The 21,322-nt window shown below is 35.0% G+C and overlaps 2 protein-coding genes across 3 annotated transcripts in view; one reads left to right on the top strand and one right to left on the bottom strand.

The window, feature by feature from the left end:
* Window positions 1–11,616, top strand: part of LOC113521923 (GPI ethanolamine phosphate transferase 2) — a 17,864-nt gene extending 6,248 nt beyond the window's left edge. For both annotated transcript variants that reach the window (XM_026907589.3, XM_026907590.3), the window contains 8 exons: window positions 451–584; window positions 3,093–3,286; window positions 3,987–4,177; window positions 4,709–5,289; window positions 6,340–6,452; window positions 7,434–8,053; window positions 8,502–8,671; window positions 9,617–11,616. In XM_026907589.3, the coding sequence (XP_026763390.1) occupies window positions 451–584; window positions 3,093–3,286; window positions 3,987–4,177; window positions 4,709–5,289; window positions 6,340–6,452; window positions 7,434–8,053; window positions 8,502–8,671; window positions 9,617–9,872 (2,259 nt within the window). In that variant the 3' untranslated portion in view covers window positions 9,873–11,616. The remainder of the gene's footprint in view (window positions 1–450; window positions 585–3,092; window positions 3,287–3,986; window positions 4,178–4,708; window positions 5,290–6,339; window positions 6,453–7,433; window positions 8,054–8,501; window positions 8,672–9,616) is intronic.
* LOC113521630 (peptidyl-prolyl cis-trans isomerase FKBP8-like) lies at window positions 10,837–20,800 on the bottom strand. The gene is made up of 8 exons (XM_026907222.3): window positions 20,689–20,800; window positions 20,337–20,528; window positions 19,999–20,142; window positions 18,451–18,713; window positions 17,136–17,382; window positions 16,341–16,649; window positions 14,800–14,923; window positions 10,837–14,230 (listed from the first exon to the last, which is right to left on the bottom strand). The coding sequence occupies exons 2-7, from the start codon at window positions 20,526–20,528 to the stop codon at window positions 14,837–14,839; spliced, it is 1,242 nt and encodes a 413-aa protein (XP_026763023.1). The 5' UTR covers window positions 20,689–20,800; the 3' UTR covers window positions 10,837–14,230; window positions 14,800–14,836.
* Window positions 20,801–21,322: the final 522 nt, after the last annotated feature.

The raw sequence follows: 21,322 nt of genomic DNA on the forward strand, positions 1-21,322 counted from the left end.
CTGCTGGAAGTTGATTCCAAAGAATGGTTGTGCGTGGAAGAAAGTGCCTTGAAAAACGCACGGTGGAAGACCGCCACTCGTCCAGATGATTGGAGTACATAACAGAGTGTACTGTTTCGCTTATGATATTCCCCATGCGTTGCCTTTCATGAGGACTCAGGTGTTATTCCTCTGTACCCTGTAAATTCACGCCATATTCCACCCTTCAAACCGAAACACAGCCATGCAAACACAACTGCTTCACGATTAACTGCTGACGGAGTTGTGAGGTAACAAACATAAAAAATACAACTGAATTGAGAATCTCCTTCATTTTGAAATAAGTTGAAAATAAAAGTTAACAACCGAACAAACCACCAACTAATTTGATGAGACAAGGATTCAAAATTCCTATGTCCGACTTTATCCGGACGGCTGACAACCCTAGTTCCAGCTAGAGCATGTGTACAGGATCGTGCAGGAACACTGATAGTGTGCGGTGACCACGGTATGCGCGACGCGGGCGGACACGGCGGCGCATCTCCCGCCGAGCTGCTCGTACCGCTCGTGCTCGCTCGCACACCAGACTTCGTCTGCCCACACTCGTACGTATTTGCTCGCAAACATGTTTGTTTTAGCAAACAGAGTGTTTATGCTTGTATTTTTTACAACTTGGAATGGGAAATAAGCTAACGGTCCATTCCATTACATGAACTATAGGAATAGAGGGGTAGCTACACAACAATCATGGGGGGAAAGGGATTGTTAGCAATGGAGTTTGACAGCCCCATTGCTAGCAACATGCCCTATTAGGTCGACTTCCACGTGGTTCCCCCTGAAAACCATCGTGAATAATTCTTGTTGAATTCGTCACGATGGGCTAATGGCCAGATGGGCTGATCTTCTTCATCCTTACCTATCATCCCTCACTGGTGCCCCGCCGGTGTATACCGATAGCGCGGGCAGGGTTGCTATTCCATTATCACTCATTAAAAAAAACCCAACAATCATCATCAACTATACTATGACTATGATGGGCATGGGTCATGCCCACCATAGTATTGTCTGGTGCCCACCCCAAAATAAGGAGCGGAGCTTTCCGCTATAGATTAAATCATATCTGAGAGATCAGAGTGTGAGAGAGAGAAAGAGACTTATATGTCCTTTTAAGAAGGGTCTCTTTTTCTCCAGGTAGAAATCTTTTAGCGATAAGACCATCCATTGTTTTCTTACTGTGAACATATTTATGTATTTAATCTTTATTGCATCCATAAAGAATAATACAAAGACAAACGTATATTTCACATTTGAAATATAAATAGTCTTATCGCTAAAGCAATCTCTTGCAGACAACTTTTGTGTAGAGGAGAAAGAAAAATACGGTAGCTATTTGGCGCTAAAAGTGTAACTAATAAAAAAAGAAAAACACCAATGTTAATAAAACATATGCAAATAATCATATGCACACCTTACATCTAAGTACTTATAATAATATATGTTACATAAATAAATATATAAAATACATAACATACATTTATATAATATTATATACATAATAATATTATATACATAATAATATTAGTACATTTTTTTTATATTCTTTCAATTCAATAATATGCCGCCTTCTTATTTCTCGGTTTGCTCAATGGTTCACTGGCAAAGAACACCGTCCGGTGTTAAGTTGGCCATATTTACATAGTTTCACTGTGCATTCAAGTTTAAATAAATAAAATATAAAATAATAATATACATATTGTATTAGTGTTCATATATATATACAATTATATTACTATATACAATTATTTTACACACAAAAACGAGACAAGTAGATATATTGATCCTGTATTTTTTTTTTATTTTTGAAATGTTTACTATTGTAACCTTTTAGAAAGAACAATAAAAGACATGTATCTGTACATTAATTATTCAAATTCAATGTTACGATGTAAACAACATACAAGTTCAATAATTACATAGCATGTAATTTAAATAGTTACTATAATTAATAGCTTTTCCACGCCACTGACCGTTAATCGCTTTCCGTTTTTACCTAATCGTTAATTAGAGAACGCCTTACTGCATTAAGGTCACCAATTGTACCCACAAGTCGGTTGTTATTAAGTTATCATCCTATGATATTAAGTCTATCTTAATAGCATATTTACAACAACTTGATATCCTTCTGTATCATAAATACCAAATGTATTTTTTTTTATACAACTTAGAATGGCAAACAAGCTGACGGTCCACCTGATGGAAAGTGGTAACCGTCGCCTATAGACATGAGCAGTAGCATGGACATAACAGAGTATACTGTTTCGCCCATTATACCCCCCATTGCGTTGCCATTCCTGAGGACTCAGGTGTTATTCCTCTGTACCCAGTAAATTCACGCCATACGCCTTCAAACCGAAACACAGCCATGCAAACACAACTGCTTCACGGTTGAAACACGAATGGGACAGAGGTACCCAAGCAATCAACATTTTTACAAAGCCTCCCTCTGGTGATAATAATAATAATGCCATATCAAATTTCAAAACAATTATTTAAACCATTACTGCGCTAGAAAATAATGAACAAATATGCCAGTAGGATCCTTCTAGATGTTTTTCATATAGTTCGTCCAGTTAAATTTTTGCGATAATTTTCATAACTCGAAAGTTCTTTAATTTAAAATTGTCATTTGTATCTTACAAATATTTTTATTTATTTATTTATACTTTATTGTACATATTGATAATATATAAAAATATAACAATACGCAAAACAAATAAAACATATAATAAAATTGTAAATAGACAATGTCTGTACATGGGTGATATTAAAAAAATATATGAGAAGGTCTTAATAAGAACAATAGATGTTAAAACAAAAATTCTTAGAAATTTTGTGTCTATATATTTGTAACTATACCAAATTGTATGTAGTATTCACAGTCATGTTCCTGAAAGTCTAACTTAAAATCTGATGTACGTTTTATCTCAATACGCTATCTAGAATTGTACGTCATTGGTTTTCCTGCTTCCGAAACTCGCGTACGAAATAGCGAGCAAAAAGCTAGTCCACAATATATTAGAACTTACATATCGATGATAACTTGCACGGTGCAGAAAAGGTCCGGGCCCGACAGTGGCGCAGGTGGACGTGGCGCCATCTGTGGCGTGGCTGCTGAACGCGCCCATACCAGGCGAGAGCGTGGGCCGCATGTTACCCGCGCTACTGCCTTCGGATTCTCGCCAACACCTTTACCTGCTGCACGTACTAGCGGCACACAACGCCCGCCAGGGTGTGCCCACAAACGCAGGTAAATCTACCAACTCACTACAAAGCAGTGGCAAACTAACGAGGGGTTGGGAATGAGCGGTCTGTCCCGGGCCTCTGGTCCTGGGAGAATTCCAAATGCCTCCATTTTTCTCATCGATATTCATAATATTTCAATATATCCAAAGTCATATATATATATATATATATATATATATATATATATATATATATATATATATATATATATATAAAGTTTCACTTGCAAGATTGTTTATTTTGCAAGTACAAATGTGAACTTAATAAAAAACCTACAAAATTAAATCACCTTCTTAAACTGGGGGCTTCATTCAACTTTGCCACCACGGGGCCTGACGGGCTTAGTCCGCCACTGCCACAAATAACTTCTTATAATTTTATTTTTATTTTTTGCGAATCTTAAAATGATTTCAAAGTTTATTGCACTACTATTTGGTTCTATCTAAACTAAACCTTTTAAATTTGTACGATGATCTGTATGGGTACCTCTGCCTCACTCGTGTTTTTGCCATCGAGCAATTGTGCTTGTGTTAGTGGTTTCAAGGAATGAGATATATTATTGGATACAGAGATATAACACCTTACTTCTTAAGAAGGGCAACCGATAAGCGTCACTCTGCATTTTATGATTGACTTTTAATCAGGTGGGCCTTATACTAATATGCCTATGCCTAAGCTGCATAAAAAAATAAACACTCTCACAGAATTCTACAAGCAATTCCAACGTGCCCAAACACAATTCGCTCATTACCTAGCGACAGGACAGAAGAGCGCCGCCAAAATAGCAAAGGATTTTTATGAGGAATCTCTAGAAGCAATGTCCAGATATCTCTCGGAGCAAACGGTCGACTTGGATATGTTTGCAATTGGCATTGCTGTCTTCCTTCTGTACTTTGTGAGTATACCCTTGCTCTGTCCTTACATTACTAGAAATAGAGAAATTAAAGTTGCTATAATTTGTTTCTTGAGATGCTTTTTTCCTTAGGTCAAGTTAATATAATTAAAAAATTTGGTATGAATAAATCGAAATAATATTCATAAATGTATTTACCTTGTTTACCTTATTTATTGACAAAATAATTTATTTCAAAATTCAATTAGAATTAGCAAAGGCTTTAATATTACAGGATTACTCGCATATTATATTATATATATATATATATATATATATATATATATATATATATATATTGTAATTAAATTCATATTTCTTTTCTCGTGGCTGACCTTGTAAGAGGCGATTAAGGTAACTTAATGGGTGAGCAGCAGTAACGTCCCTCATAAAACGTCTATTTGCGGTTCCCAATCGTAGCAACCAGTGGCAAAACTCTCCTTATGAGAAAGGTCTATACTTTGCAGAAGACTGTTAACGACTCAATAATAACAATTTAATATTTCAATATTTTTGTCTTTTTTTACATTACAGATCGCAGTCACCTTGCTTTGCGTGACATTATATTCCCTCCAACCAGAGCACAGCCGTAAAACAAGTACAGGTCACCATCACAGGTCTACTGCTGGGTCCTTCCTCGCCTTCATTATAGTACTATTCATCTGTTCCACCACCCTCGTAATATCTTGCTTCATCACAGAAACCAAAAGTCAATTTTGTTCTTTCAACTCCGCCTGGATTTTAGTCTTTGGACTAACCGCGTGTGTAATAACTATGGTTTATTTCATAACTAAAACTGCAATAGAGAACACAAGAGACCTAACGATCCTGAAGGATTTGAATCTTATAGATTATTTGTTAATATTTGGTACAGTCTTCCATTCGTGGTCATTCTTCGGTACCAGTTTCATAGAAGAGGAACACATGACATGGTATTTCTTCTGGAATACCCTCATGTTATTCATATTGCTAAGGACTGTGGTGGTTGTATTAATGTATTTGGGTAAAATGTTTGTTGGAGCGACCGAGGTGCAGGAGAAACCGGAATTACACAAGAGAATGGACATTAATATTGGTCTATTGCCAAAATGGGTCTTGCTCATCGCTTTACATAGGTAAGACTCTTGTGTCTGATAATTATAATAATACATACCATGGGACAAAGTATGTAGTAACGCCATCTAGTCTAAAATAAATAGAATAGATTGTCCACGTACTTAAATTACAACCACGCCGGCATACACAGACCAACAGTGTATGCCGGCTGCAAATCCAGCGACTCGGAGGTCATCGTCTCCGGAATAGAAGCCAGGGTAATGGGGTACGCCCCGAGGCCTCTACCTCGCCCGCCCACACATCATTTGGCGGGCAAGAGAAGACCCTGTTGTTGTTGTTAAATTGCAATTTCAATCGACTTCAAAATAAGAATGATGGTAAATTCAGTGGTATTTTTTTTATATTAGTTACCCCATAATTCTGTAATTTATAAACCGGTTACGATAATTTATTAATTATATTATTATAGTCTATTTTAAGTTTTATCCCCCTTATTCATAAATACTTCAATCAATCAATCGTTTATTTAGTTACTAATAGATACATATATATATCATGTGATCCTCTATTATCAACCTTATAGGCGTATGCCTACATTTAAACCTTTTCTTAACCTATTTTAGTTATAGAACTGTTTTGTCTCTTACTTTTATACTAAATTCTAAATTTGGAAGAAAGTGACAAAACAGTGTGATGGGGGAAAGGGATTGTTAGTAATAGAGATTGAGGATCCCATTGCTAGCAATATACCCAACCAGATCGACCTCCTCGCGGTTCTCCCTGGTTAATTCCTGATGAATTCATTCTCATTCTCATTGATCTGTTTTCATTCTCATCTATCACCCTTCACTGGTGCTCCGCCAGCGTATCCCGTTAACGCAGGCGGGGTTACCATACCATTTTCACCCATAAAAAAAAAACAGTGTGCTAGGTTTGTAAAAGTTTTTTATATGAATAAGGGAGACAGAACTTAATACATTTTATGAAGTTATGAAATGTGTTTTTTATCTACTATTTATTTTTATTCGCAAAACAGTTTCAAACAAATCTCTGAACTTAAATCCCATTTGAAAAGAATTCCAAATAAATGTAAAACACAATATCCTCAGGTATCTCAAAACAATGAATCAAACTGGAGACCGGTGGTTATTCTTACCCGACACAGCAGATTGGTTGAACGCTCCGGAAAATGCTGTGTTTTTACAAGCCCATTTGGTCGTAGGTATGTTTAATTTGTATGTTTTTGTCTCTCTCAGTTTTATAATTAGTGACAGAGTGCAAAAGCGCCTAATATTTTTGCTGTTAAAATTATTTATAAATCCAACAAATTAATTTACAATAGTTTATTGTTTATATAATACAATAACAGTCATCATTATTCAAAAAGACTTGTTTGCATGTTCTTTTCAACCAATTTAAAAAAAAAGGAGAGTCAATTTGGTTGTATTTTTTTTTATATTTGTTACTCGTTACCCATAACTCCGTGAGTTCTAAACCGATTACGAAAATTTTTTTTATCTGAATGGATATTAAAATTTACTTAAAATCTTTTATAAATGCACAAAAGCAGCTTATTTTCAACCGACTTCAAAAAGGAGATTCTTAATTCGGTTGTTTTTTTTTTTTTGTTTGTTACCTTATAATACAGACAAATGTAAATCGATTTGGAAAATTCCTTTTTTATCTGAAAGGATATGCTTACAGATTGGTCCTAAAGAAATTCTATCAAAATCGGTTCAGTAGTTTAGATTTTATATCAAAAAACTAGTTCCGTCACAATTGTAGCCGGTTTTTGTGGGGCGCATTCATTAATTATAAATACTCTAATGAACTGTCCAAGTCCTATCATCATCATATCAGCCTTTAACTGTCCACTGCTGCTAAGCCTCCCCTGAGAGGGAAGGGAGTTGGCAATAGTTGCCTCGCGTGGCAAGCGGGTTCGTAACCGTCAGACTTTAGAGATGTTTTGAAAGGAACACTGCTGTCCATTCCTTGCCCTTCCTTATTCGCCTCTTACGACACCCACAGGACAGAAATAGTTGGTCTATTCTGTGCTGAGACCACGCAGCAATATTGGGACCATACGGCAAATATATACTTATATTGAATCTTTAATTATAAATACTCTAATAAACTGTCCAAGTCCTATAACGCTTTACAATTTCGTTTTAATATTATCATCGTAATATATTTTTATTTTCAGGAACACTTCTGACGTTAATAATATGCCTATGGAATGTACGTTGCATGAACAACGTTATGCATATGCATACCGCATTCACAGTACTAGCCACGGGCTGCATACTATGTTATCGTATAAGTACCAAAGCGTTAGACTCACCCTTCGATTACATACAATCTTGGGACCCTGTGAATATAGTCAACTTGTTCTGGGGACTCCTTATAGCGCAATTCGTCTTCGAGATACTCACATACGTTGGAATATTCAGGAGCTGCGGGGTGAATTCATTAAAAACACAGAGTAACAAAAAGTTTGTATACAACAAACCGAAAGCGAAAACAGAAGATTACTTCTATGATCCTCTCGCGGAAGAGCCGTGGAACCTCGAAGAAGTTAAACTAAGTTTGGCGTGTTCGATTTCGCACCTTATGCTGAATTATTTAATGCTCATTGTCATTCTACTGATGCGACCTCACAACGTTATAATGGTGCCCAGTGTCTACATAACGTGCATGCTGACGTCGAAGTGCGTGAATCACAAACTACTGGATACGAGGCCGGGGAGGGATACTGAAATAGTCGATACCTTGAGTCAGGTTCTAGTACACCTATGGATCGGTCAGGTGTTTTTCTTTTATCAGGTAAGATGTCCTTTTTATTTGTATTTCTACTTTAGAAAGTTAGTTAAAACAAGTTACTTTATGAACATAATAATTTCAGGTTTTTTAAACAAGTAACTCCAAAATAAATGTTTTCTGTAATTGAATTATATCCTATTAATATACTAAATGCCAAAGTTCATAACGATCAATGAATGTTTGTTATTCTTTCACGCAAACACCACTGAAACGATTTTAATGAAATTTGATACACATGTAGGTTATATCCTAACTTAACACATAGTATATACTAATATATAATATATACACCAACCTGAGAACCCCGTCTGCGTTATTGGTATATCAGTGAGAGATGATAAGCGGGTATGGAAGCAACTCTTTTGGCCCATCTCTTGACCTTGTAGTGTACTATCTATGGGATTGTTAGATACCATTAATAATAATCGCAATGTGTTGTGGGTGTCGGCAGGGTAACAGCAACAGCCTGGCGTCGGTGGACCTGGGCGCGGGCTACGTGGGGCTGCGCGAGTACAGCGCGTGGCGCGTGGCGCTGCGCATGGGGCTGCACGCATACGGCGGGCCGGCTGTCGCGGGCGCCGCGCTCTTCGCGCGCCTCGCCGCCGCGCCCTCCTGGCACCGGTGCGTACACGCCGCTTGCACATGTCGCGATTACTCATTCTCGTCCTAAATATTGATTACCCATTCTCATCCTCAATTATTGAGGATCGTGACTCCTCAATAGAATCACCTTTCTTTAAAAAAAATCATTATTAGAGAAAGGTAATCCTCCATCTATGTCTATCGTTGTCATCATGGAAGATATTAGTAGAGCCTAGTATAAAATATGTATACAGTGTATGGTTTTCCCTAGAGACTACAGCATGGGAATTTTCAAAACTGGCGTATTAAGGTTTCTTAAGTATCAGAATATACCAGAAACGTGACTGTCGATTGCTTGGGTACCTCTGTCCCATTCGTGTTTCAACCGTGAAGCAGTTGTGTTTGCATGGCTGTGTTTCGGTTTGAAGGGTGGGATATGGCGTGAATTTACTGGGTACAGAGGAATAACACCTGAGTCCTCAGGAATGGCAACGCATGGGGGTATCATGGGCGAAACAGTATACTCTGTTATGTCCATGGTACTGCTCATGCCTATAGGCGACGGTTACCACTTTCCATCAGGTGGGCCGTCAGCTTGTTTGCCATTCTAAGTTCTAAAAAAAAAAAAAAAAAAAAAAAAAAAAAAAAAAAAAAAAAAAAAAAAAAAAATACTGTTGATATATAGATAGATTTATTCAATGGAGTCAATTGTGAAGCGCTATTTCTCTTACTGTGTTTTTTATCTGCGAAACTATCAAAATATATAGTTTTGTTTCGCAATATTACTGCTTTAGGACAATCATAAACTAAATTTATAATTTTGATTTAAATCTATTATATCTATATATCAGTTCATATTGATTCATGCATTAAATATATATTTAGAGAAATTGCGCCTTAGAATAAACCCCAATGTCTCACTCTGACATAAGTGAAGTTACTTCTTTATACTTAATACATGTCTACAAAAATGTTCTATTTCAGGTACTTACAAGCTTTATGGCAAACCACTAATGTACTCGCCCTCCATCGTGTGTACGCTGTATCTTTGTACTGTATAGTGACGATTTTCTTCAGACATCATCTCTATGTATGGACAGTATTCTCTCCTAAACTACTGTATGACTTTGTGGCGACTGTATTCACCACGCAAGCGTTAACTTCTATAGCACAAATTGTTGGTCTAACGCACTTCACGAGTTGGCTCGCCAAAACGCTTACTTATAAGTCAAAACTGTGATATTAGTACTTTATTTTGTATAGTTTTTATCAGTATTAAGCTATATTAATGTTTTATAAAGAAATAAATACTATAGTAACATAATAATTCAATGCATCCATCTGTTTTGAGTGATTATAATCAGACTTGAGGCATTTTTGAAAAAAATTGTTATCTAAAAGACACCGAGAATTGAATCTGGAGCTTTCAAAATACACCTACACTCGTCTATATGAACCTTATTCATAAAAACTCCAACCGTCTCGTAAGTCTTATTTAGTTATCGATTGAAGTGTTTTGTCTTTTTCTTTTACGCTCGATTCCCAATTTGCAAGACTGTAACAAAACACTCTAATAAATTAAAATAGGTTTGTAGGAAGTTGCCACTTTTATGAATAAGAAGGTAATATTATAAAGAGGAAAGATTTGAATATTTGTATGTTTATTTGTAATAGATAAATTTAAAAAATATTGAATGAATTTTAAAACATTGTTTCGCCTATAATAAAAAGATGCATCGTGTCTATGTTGTATACCCGTGTGGAGCTGGAGCGGATCGCTAGTCTTTAATACATTTATAATAACATGTCTACGTTGATTGTTATTCTTCATTCTTTAAAAATAATGTGTACTACCTACTGATTTTTATTAGTTTAAGAAAATTCACCGTGTGTCAGTGCCATCACTTGAACACCTGCACGTGTGCACGATTGTGATATTATAGTTACCCGACTGCCAAAAAGAGGGTAATATTTTCGGGTTTGTGTGGAGTAGTTTATTCAATTGTAACGCTTATACCTAAGAACATCTGTTTAGTTATTGATCTCTCTTTAGAGAAACCGATTATTATTATTTATTTATTGGCATAAGAATTGCCACATTTTGAATAATTTATTGTATATTAATATGATATTAATTTTATTTTTTAATTTGTAATTGAAATTAAAAAAAAAAACTATAAAAAAATAAATAATAAAACAATAAATATCTGCAACAATTTCTTTATTAGCAACTTTATTTGGGACCACCATGTTTTTAATTTTCATATCTTTATCCATTTATCTCCTTTACATTATTAAGATTCTACACCAAACCAAAAGTCTTATTTTTAATAAAATCTAACATTAGTTGTGGAATTTTCTATACATTTATCACTACAAAAATAGATACAGGGCAAACTTCACATTGTTATGTGAGAAGTACAATCAATGAATATTATATTGAAAAATTTAAGCACTGTCTGTGGGCAAAAAACTACTTTCATGGCTTAATTACAAATTTGCTTTGCTATTCAGATTCGAATCTAGGTTTAAATTTTTCAATCTAATATTTAACATGTCCGAATAGATATAGGTCTTGCTACTTCATAAAACTAATTATCCATTTGTTGGGGCGCAGTCACGTGAAGTTAATATGTAAGCATTTTAGTACTTTGTTACTAATTACTTTAGTAACATTTTTATTAGAAATGCGCTAAACATACACGTTTACTAAAGATGTAGATCGTTCATACTAAGTTTTTACATGTGATATATTGTTCCGACAATCATCTCCACCAAAATACATAGCAAAAACACATATATTGATATTGTATTTTTCCTTTGACGATTTTTCCTTCACATATTTCGGAGGAAACGAGGGGTTCCACTAATTTCAACTTTGCAACCTTATTCTAATGTAATTACATGAACTTGTCTATGCGTAGTAGTAAGCAACAGCTCTGTATAAACGTGATTGTCTAAATAAACCGATTTATATAAAAATATATGCAATTTTGTATTAATTTATTTTACTCCAAAGTGTTTCACAAACTCCTGGTTCTAGAGGTCACACTGATTATTTTCCTAATACTTTAGATTTCAAACTAACAAAAAAAGTATATGTAGATCACTATCAAATAATAATTTACAGTCACTGTCGCCAAATTATTTACTTTAATAAGTGGAGTACAGTCATATAGAATCGCATGCAATCCTAATTTACTCCAATATTCGGAGTCAGTATATTTTACTCAAATAATTTTAGATATTACAATACCAAAGAATTTATTCTTGGGCAGCAGTAGTCACCATCAAGTGAACCGCATGCTCATTTATTCTTATTAAAAAATAAAATAAAATAATAACGACATTTTGATGAATATTTTTTTAATAATAAATAATAATAATTTGAGATGAATATCAAAACTTATTTACTATAATTTTACGTTAAAAAAAATCTATTTTGACAAGCAATGACCATAGTTTCGGTATAAATGTTGTGATATCATGTATAATAATCCACCTATACTTTTTTGTTATTGATCCGCCCTTCTACGGCAAAAGAATCTATCAGCAGTAAAGTTTTCGATGCCATGTGCATTAGATAGATCTCGACAGAAACGTTTTTTTTCTTATGCGTAAAACTTATCTACTAATAGATTTGTTTCCCGTTTGTCTAAGAGGGAACATCTTTACACTAAAACGACTCTTCACGATAGGAACATGCTAAATGGTGATACCTAACCAAGCAAAGGTCACAAAACTAGTTACTGTGAGAAACTCTACCACCATTTACTAAACATTTTTAGTGCGACAAAGTACAAGAATGTTTACATATTATACACGTGAGTTTAAAAGTAAATTTTACATACAAATGCCTACAGCTTATATATTGTTGCATAATATAAAGTATTCAAAATAAAATCTTTTCATGAATATTTATAATAGCTATCAATAATTTTCCCTGTCGCACTAATCATTGTAAATACCCTAAAATCAAGACTCGAAAATATTATAAAACCTACGTATAAGCACCAAAAACAACAGACTACAAATTATACCTAAAATTTTTTTTCCTCTTAAATTTTATTACAAAAATGCTTTCGACAAAAAGAACGAAAGTTATTTCCATGGAATGCGTTTACATGTTTTAGCTGCTATTAAGTTTAATATAGTATCGAAAAATATATATTCTCACACTGTCTCGTTTGACAATAAAAATATAGTTTATAATACGTGACAAAATACTATTTTTGAAAAAATACAACTACATATATCTAGAGTGTACACTCCAATTTTTGGCACTAACTAAACAGGGCCTACAGAGTTACAGAAAAAAAATAATAATATATACATATAATTTATATAAATGCGACTTGCCGCGGTGTATGATATAAGCCACAACAAGAAATAAAGGATCACAATTATATTTAACTCCTATAACCTAGCCTATCACCATTTTTACAATTAAATAGATACAAGTATTGTCCAGTATAAGTGTGCAAACTTGTACTGACTGGCAAAATAAAAAATAACGTATCAAATATATTGAAGCATAGATTCCCAACAATATCTGGAATATCATAAAATAGAAAAAAAAAATGGCAAAAAATATACATTAAAAAAGTAACACCTTCATTTATTTCTGGACTATTATTATTATTATTTAACTCTTTATTCCACCAGAAACATAAATTTATACAATGACAATAGAATAATTCAAGTGAAATACAGTAACATAAATACGAATTTAAATATATACATAAAGGTACAAAAGGCGCTCTTATCGTAAGGGCAATATATATATAATACATAAATATACACATATAAATACATACATAGCATGCGTCATAGAAAATATGACGAATCCGATCAAAAAAATTACAGAATAATGGAATAGAGTAACTAAAATAATGTGCCTTAACTTGTCCTTTAATCGAAGTCAAGGAGTGGATCCTTTTTGAAGTTATATATATTGGACATATAGTAATTTATCTAAGATATGGAAGGCATCAGCATCCACTGCGGATGGGGGCGGTACAGCTTAGTTGGGTTGGGAACCTATGTACTAGAACCGTAACAGCACCGCTACAACAGCAGCAGAGAACTTATTAATTTGAAACTTTAACATGTATGTACTACAATACATTTTACAATACAAAGATAAATTTGAGTAAGTACTCGCTACTAGTAACGGAGTAAAATGTATCATAGTACACATAACATAAAGCACAAATTGAAGTGACAAGTTACTTGATATCCATTAGTCAGTAATATGTAAATCGCCAGATGTACTTTCATATAAACATTTGCTTTGACGTAATTTCGCTGTTTATTATTGCTTTAGTAAGACAGAGTCAACAGAGCGACATTTGAAAAGGAAATGAACAATTCGTATTTGTAGAAATTAATGATCAATAGCACAAGTTATAAAAAATATGTCATTGTAAATGGAAATTTATTTCTTTTGAGTAGACATGAATTGTTTCCACTATGATATTTCAGTTAAGTAATCAACGCTACCTTTACTTTATGATTAGAATTTTATTTATCATATTCGTTTAAGTAGCGGAAAGTGTACCTTTCCTATTCACACGTACATCACTTGCTCTCAACTTCCTGAAAAAAAAAAGCTATAGATTTATATTTTCCGTTAAGTAATTATATCGGACAATCAGAATGACGATTAGACTATAGGTAAATAAAATATAACCGAAATTGATCTATTTGAATAAAAACCTGATTTCACATAAACACACAATTTTGAGACACATTTTCTAACGACTTCAATAAAAAGAAGCTTCTCAATTAGATGGTTTTTTTTTTTATATTTGTACCCCAATTTCACGGGATTTATTATCTATAGTTTTATTAGGTTCTTTGCTAGGAAAACGTCTAGAATATAATAGCATAACACCAAATATAGTAAATTCTGTTTCATTTTATTTACCTACAGTTAAGAAAATGTTATTGTACATTATCAAATGAAAACGTGTCGAAAAACCTTATAAAACAAGCAACTTAGGAATTGAATATTTATCAAAGTTTTAGAGAGCGAAATATTAAATTTTGTTTGCTTGATAGGATCAAATATTTTCACTCTTTCAAAAGAGAGAATCAGATTTTTTGGCTTGATATATCAGGGAACTACTATTATTTTGGGAAATAAAAGTCAAGTAGATACTTACAAACTTATGGCCGTATAAGTAGCGCTATCAACGCCCGTCAGTGAGCCTGCATCTTGTAGCGGTACACGAGCACGCTAGCGACACCCACCAGAAGACTCAGCAACAACGAACCCCACATTAGCATCTGAAGAGTAAAAAGCAGGGAATCAAAATTTAGGAACTTCTAATGAGCAGTATTCAGAGAAGAATTTAGATATAAATATGCGACAGTACATAACAATTTAGTTGTGTATTAATGATTATTTAATAACCTAATTAATATAACGATCCATTGGCACCTATTGATACCTAAACATAGGTGATGTTAAAAAAACAAGAAACCAGAGGGAGACTTTGTACAAAAGTCGATTGCTTGGGTACCTCTGTCCCATTCGTGTTTCAACCGTGAAGCAGTTGTGCTTGCATGGCTGTGTTTCGGTTTGAAGGGTGGAATATAGCGTCAATTTACTGGGTACAGAGGAATAACATCTGAGTCCTCAGGAATGGTAACGCATGGGGGGTATCATGGGCGAAACAGTATACTCTGTTATGTCCATGGTACTGCTCATGTCTATAGGTGACGGTTACCACTTTCCATCAGGTGGTTCGTCAGCTTGTTTGCCATTCTAAGTTGTATAAGAAAAAAAAACACGTGTTTTTCACTGCCTTCGCATCATCCAAGACTGACCCAGTAGCCCCAAGAAGTATACTTTATGTTATTGTAGTTATAGGACAATAACAGAACCGCAAACCACTTCTTGTTGAGTGAAGAGATTGTTAGTTATATTGACTATTTTTATGTTGATGAAATATATATATGTATATATACTATTTCATCCATAAATAAAAAATAAAACCAAATAAAGTATATGGTCCATCTCTATCTATCATTCAACAGTGATTGCAAATCATACACATTGTTACATAATTACTTCTATAACACGTAACCCAAGGTTATTATAAATACATACTAATGTGGATAAATTCAATGTTTTGTAATAAATTGCACTTTTGCAAAGATGAGCAGGTCGCTAATTGGATTTATGGCTGCGTACACTAGAGCTGTACGTAGCAAGGGATATATGGATAAATACCAACAGAAACATTTCATTTAAATTTATTTTAATTATTTCAGGACTACGCAACACATGTTTAGTGGGGACGACTTAGCGGAGCGTAGTTTTTGTATATACAAAACAAGTGAGTTGTATTATGTTGCGAGAAACGTGTGCAAGAAACACGATTGAGAAACTACCAGTTAGTAAACAGTGTTTGCATAAGATGACTGTCCGCTTCCACCACACCACACCCTGTTTGCATATCTTAAAAAGAGTTCGCTATACATACTAGCACTACTCATCTGCATACAGTTACACAGGGTTTTTTTATATATTATGAACACATACAGAGTTAGATAGAGTGTTGGGAGGAACATTAGGTATGTGGGAATCAGACCAGCTCCCCGATACACTGGCTTACTGTGTAGAAATGGATCACCCTAAGTTACACAGGGTTGCTACGGATCCCCGCATACGTATCCCGGGCCCGCGACGCCAGCTCACCTTGGCTCTGGACGGCTTCTTGCCGGGCGAGGCTGGCGAGGCTGGCGCGGCGGACGAGGCTGGCGAGGCCGGCGCGGCGGCGCCGAGCATGCGGCGCGCGAGGCGGCGCTCGGAGGAGCGGTCGCGGTCGGCGCGCCGCTCGCAGCGCTGCAGCTCGGCGCGCGCCGCCGCGTCCGCCGGCGCCGCCGCCGCCGCCGCGCGCGCCGCCGCCAGCGCCTCGCTCGTGCGGCCCATCGCCGACAGGATGCGCGCCTTGCGGTACAGCGCTTTCGCGTTGTCCGGCTGGCACATCAGCACGCGGGTCACCGCCTGCGGTTTTTATTAAAACGTCTCGAAAAAGGCTCGAAAATATTGCTTAGGGTTAACAGGTGTAACACATAGGTGAGAGCTGGGTGTGAGAAAACAAAATAAAAAAAAAATACTATCGAAATGTGTTCTTTGTGTAGTATGAAAATGCTAGTCAATAACCACCGATGCACTATGGAATTTATATGGCTATATATATAAGACAATGATAAAACAATCTTGGTGGTATACAGAGCTAGCCTCAGAGTACCTGGCGTAGGTCGTCTATAGATAAATTTTTAACAATTATCCATCATAGGCAACAATTTTTATATTAAGAAACCTGTAATGTTAAAGGATAAAATGTATCTCTTTTCACGTACTATCGTACAGATTAATTTGAAAGTAATATTATATTAGAATTAGCTGCGCATCTAGTGTTTAATTTTCCAAAACTAAACCTGTGTACGGTTCTGCTAGTGTATTTGGAGCTTGTGATAATGAACGTGCCTGCAGCGCGGCTTCGTAGGCGCCGGCGCGCAGCTGCGCGGCGGCCATGTTGTTGTGCACGCGCAGCCGCTCGTCCAGCAGCGCGCGCAGGGCGGCGGAGGCGGGCGGCAGGTCGCCGCCGGCGGTGGGCTCGGTGATGCCGCCCTCGCTCTCGTCCAGCGCGTCCAGCGCGCGCCGGTACAGCTGCACGGCCAGCTGCGCCTCGCCGCGCGTGTACCACCAGTTGCCGCGCGCGCGCCTTCGCGTGCTGACGTCATCACAACATATTCACTTTTAGACTCGCCTTGCACGATTTAATATTCACAATTCATTAGCGGTAACTTCATCCGCGTGATCTGGATATTACGATAGACTTGGATAAAATATATATATCGTTCTCCATCCGAAAATTGATTGAGCCAAACTCCTTGTCATGATTGAGCAAGAAATAACAAACAAGGTTTAATTGTCTACCACTCATGTAGTAATGCTAAATATCGTTAACAAACCTAATTGATGAGGATGCGGCATGCTATGTTGAATGCCACTATGTTATATTTTTTTTATTAATTACTTTACTAAGTTACACCACTTTTAATCTTTACTACTAGACTAGAGACAGATATAAAATAAATAATACCTAAATACTTTTCGTGAACTGGTGAGTGACCTTCTATGATAAACATAAATATTTATTTAATATGCAAACAATCTTAATATGTCATGGTCTTAAAACAGGAGATAAATATTTCAACCTTGAGTTCACGCAAAATGGCGGCATTGTTAGTTATATTAGATAATATTAAATGCCAATCACGCCAATTATCTGATCCTCAAGTTTATATAGAGGGACAACCCAGAATAATTTACAAAAGATTATTTCTTAAACAGGTTGGACTGAGAATTAAAATCGAGACGTCATTGACCATGTGACCACAAAACGAAACGTGCCTACCACTGCACCCTATAGATTGCCGAATTAATAGACATTATATAGCTGAATAAAAAACAATACAATAATAAGGGTATATCTACCAGATGTAAATAGGCATACTTAACAAGAAGATATTTTGTATGACATTTGTTTGCTTATGTGCTTCTTTTCCGTTCATGTTTCTGCCGCTAAACATGCATGGCTGTGTTTCGGTATAAAGGGTGGGATATAGCAGTAAAATTACAGAATACAATAGCATATCTCAGACCTCAAGAGGCAATGCATGAAGTGTACCATGGGTTTCACATCATATTTTGCTATCCTGTTCATGTTTATAGGCGATAATTATAATTTTTATATCAGGTGGATATATTGTTAGTTTATTTTTTATATATTACATACCCAATTTCCATTCTTTCCGCTATTGGCAATGTTTCATGTTCTGGTTCTTCCGCCCAATCGTGAAGTTCCAATCGAGCTTCGAGCCAGGTGTCCGCATCTATTAAAGGTCCTTCATACTTTGGGCTCTCCAATTCTCCAACTAAACCTAGACTCTCACCAGGTTTCAGACCAACATCGCCGTAAGCGAATCTAGGTGCTAACTGTAGGAGACATTCTTCACCTTTGTACATTAGTGTTAAGGCTAAGTCCAGTCCTTGCAGGATCTAAAAGTGACAAATATTATCCATAAGTATCTTAAGTCATCCATATGGTGGCACTACATGAAAAAGAAATTGAGCTGGTTCTGTTCCATCTTGATTATAATAAATTTTGTAAAATCAAATATATGTAACTCTTATAAAAACACAGTATCAAAATCTATACTGTACTTATTACTTCACATTGTTTCATTCTCATTATTTGGATCATTAATAAAATTGTCCACTATTTAACAAGTAGGTGATTGATAACGTAGGCCAGTTGATAAGTGTCTGTATTATATACACAATCACATTTAATTGTTATTGATTTAAAAATGTTTTAAAACCTTATGAATGAAAGTAGTGAAATGCTGTGTATGTCTTAAATTTTTGTAGATATATTTAATACTTTTTTTAGGTTTAATGTAGATGAATTTATTGCATGTGGGATTACAATTGCATTATCATCCATTAAAAAAAATATAGTATCAAAGTGACCTATAGTGTTATAACAAATATAATAAAATATCCATATTCCACTGTTGTAAAATAATATACTATATAATAATTGAAAACTATTTTACAAATTGACAATCCAATTATGAAATACAGATATGTATGGTTTATTCGTTACAAAAAATAACTATAATTTTTTTTTAGTATTGTCAATAAACAATATTGAATTTATTGTCTTTAAAGTTCTGTATTACTTTCTAATCATTTTTAAACATGTAAATAGGTATAATAATTTAAATTCCAGTGCATACTAGTAAAAAAACTACATATTAATATCATAAGTAAAGTGAAAAAAAAATTTCAAAATAAGAAAGGGAACAAAAATTTTACAAAATGTTTTAAAGCCTATCTCACATTTAACAAATTTATTCAGATGTATTTTTCAAATTAGGTAGTAGTTTCTCAACAGTGTTCATATATAGTAAATATTTACATGGAAAAAAAAATTGGGAGGGTATGCAAAGAAAAAAAAAACTAAATAACCTATACCACCTGCCCACTATAGTAATATATAAATTCTAAGAATAAAACATGCCATTATTGTTTATTAAGAATGGACAGCACTTTTAGAATATAAATCATATTGTACAGTATATATCATTATTTTCCTACCCTTATCCCAATTATTATTTGAAGTCAGCGTAATATGTTTTTATCCATATTACAAAAAGATTTGGCTTTTAGCTTTAAAACCGGCCATCTACCTAATGGCAAACCTCTCTGGGAATTGTACAGTATGTATATATATAACATTTAATTTAATAATTTTGAATATTTAAATTTATATACTCACTTCATTGTCACCCAAGTATATTTTAACTTGCTCCCTTTTCTCAACAATATGTTCAGTATCACGAATTTTAAGTTCATAACTGATTCTGCATATGTCACTTCTCTGCGGTCTGGAGCCCGAAGACTCATTACCTTCTTTTATTATCTACAGTAGAAAAACAAATAAATCTTACAATTCAAGTTTCTAACTGAGCTACTTTCTAATATGCAAAACTAGATAATAATTGTTAATAAGATCAATAGTCAATCATATCTAATATTAAAACTTGGAAAAGGCAAATAATAGATTAGCTTATTTCCAATTCACTTATAAGGCCCCAATGTTTTCAACTGACTGACCTTTTTGAGCAATGCACCTGACCCGAGTACATCTTGCCACTCGTCTGTTTTGATCTCAGCTGATCTATCCCTTTCGGCGGCCGCCGCTTCAGCTAATTTTGCTTCTTCTATTTCATGCGCTGCAGCAGAAGCCAAGTCCTCAAATGAACTGCTCTCAGACTTGTCCACTAAAGTCCTCTCAGCCTCACTCATCTGAAAAGATAGGTAGATACGCATTTTGATTTGAACGTAGTTAATACGTAATAATGTTTTTCTTTCAATTAGCTTTCTGTTTTGCAATTATTAGCATGTCGACAATTATTTGCATATTAGTTAAAAAAATATAATAAATAAAATACATTATAAATCTCACCTTTAAAACTATTTGGTTTTATAACAATGAAAATAAATCCGAAATTATGACAATTCAACTTTTTGGATTTGACTGACTTGGGGGGGGGGGGTTATAGAATGTTTGACATTTGTCTGTAAATTTGACAGGCAGTGGGGTTCCAACATCAAAAATTCTTACAACTCTGTTACTTTAGGTCCCACAGTGGAAAAGCGCCTAGTAAAATAAAAAAACAGTCTAATCAAAATGATAAAAATAATGACGTGCACTCTGGTATTCAAGGGGATATGACAGACAGACTTGTTAATGAGGCTATTGAGTGTAGTGACATCTTTCCTTATAGAATCTTTAGTCATGACTTGGCGGGTCTTTCTTCCAAAATACTTGGAATGAATCTTGGTCTCTTAGCTGTTAAGTTAAGGCCCGCTATTGCTTTAGTATTCAGCCTGTTAATCCCTGTAAACCATGGTTTTACCATATTAATAACATTAATAAACGTGCTACGACTTCATTATTAGGATGAGACTTGATCATGTGAGTTCCCCTTCTCATTTGACTAAGTTAAAAATTGTGAACAATAATATATGCAATTGTGGCACAAACTGTTAGCACTTTTTACCTCCGTATTTCCTTACCTACTTCAATTCTAGTATTA

Source organism: Galleria mellonella, unplaced genomic scaffold, assembly GCF_026898425.1.
Source record: "Galleria mellonella isolate WM207_F2 unplaced genomic scaffold, CSIRO_AGI_GalMel_v1 utg63, whole genome shotgun sequence".
NCBI lineage: Eukaryota > Metazoa > Arthropoda > Insecta > Lepidoptera > Pyralidae > Galleria > Galleria mellonella.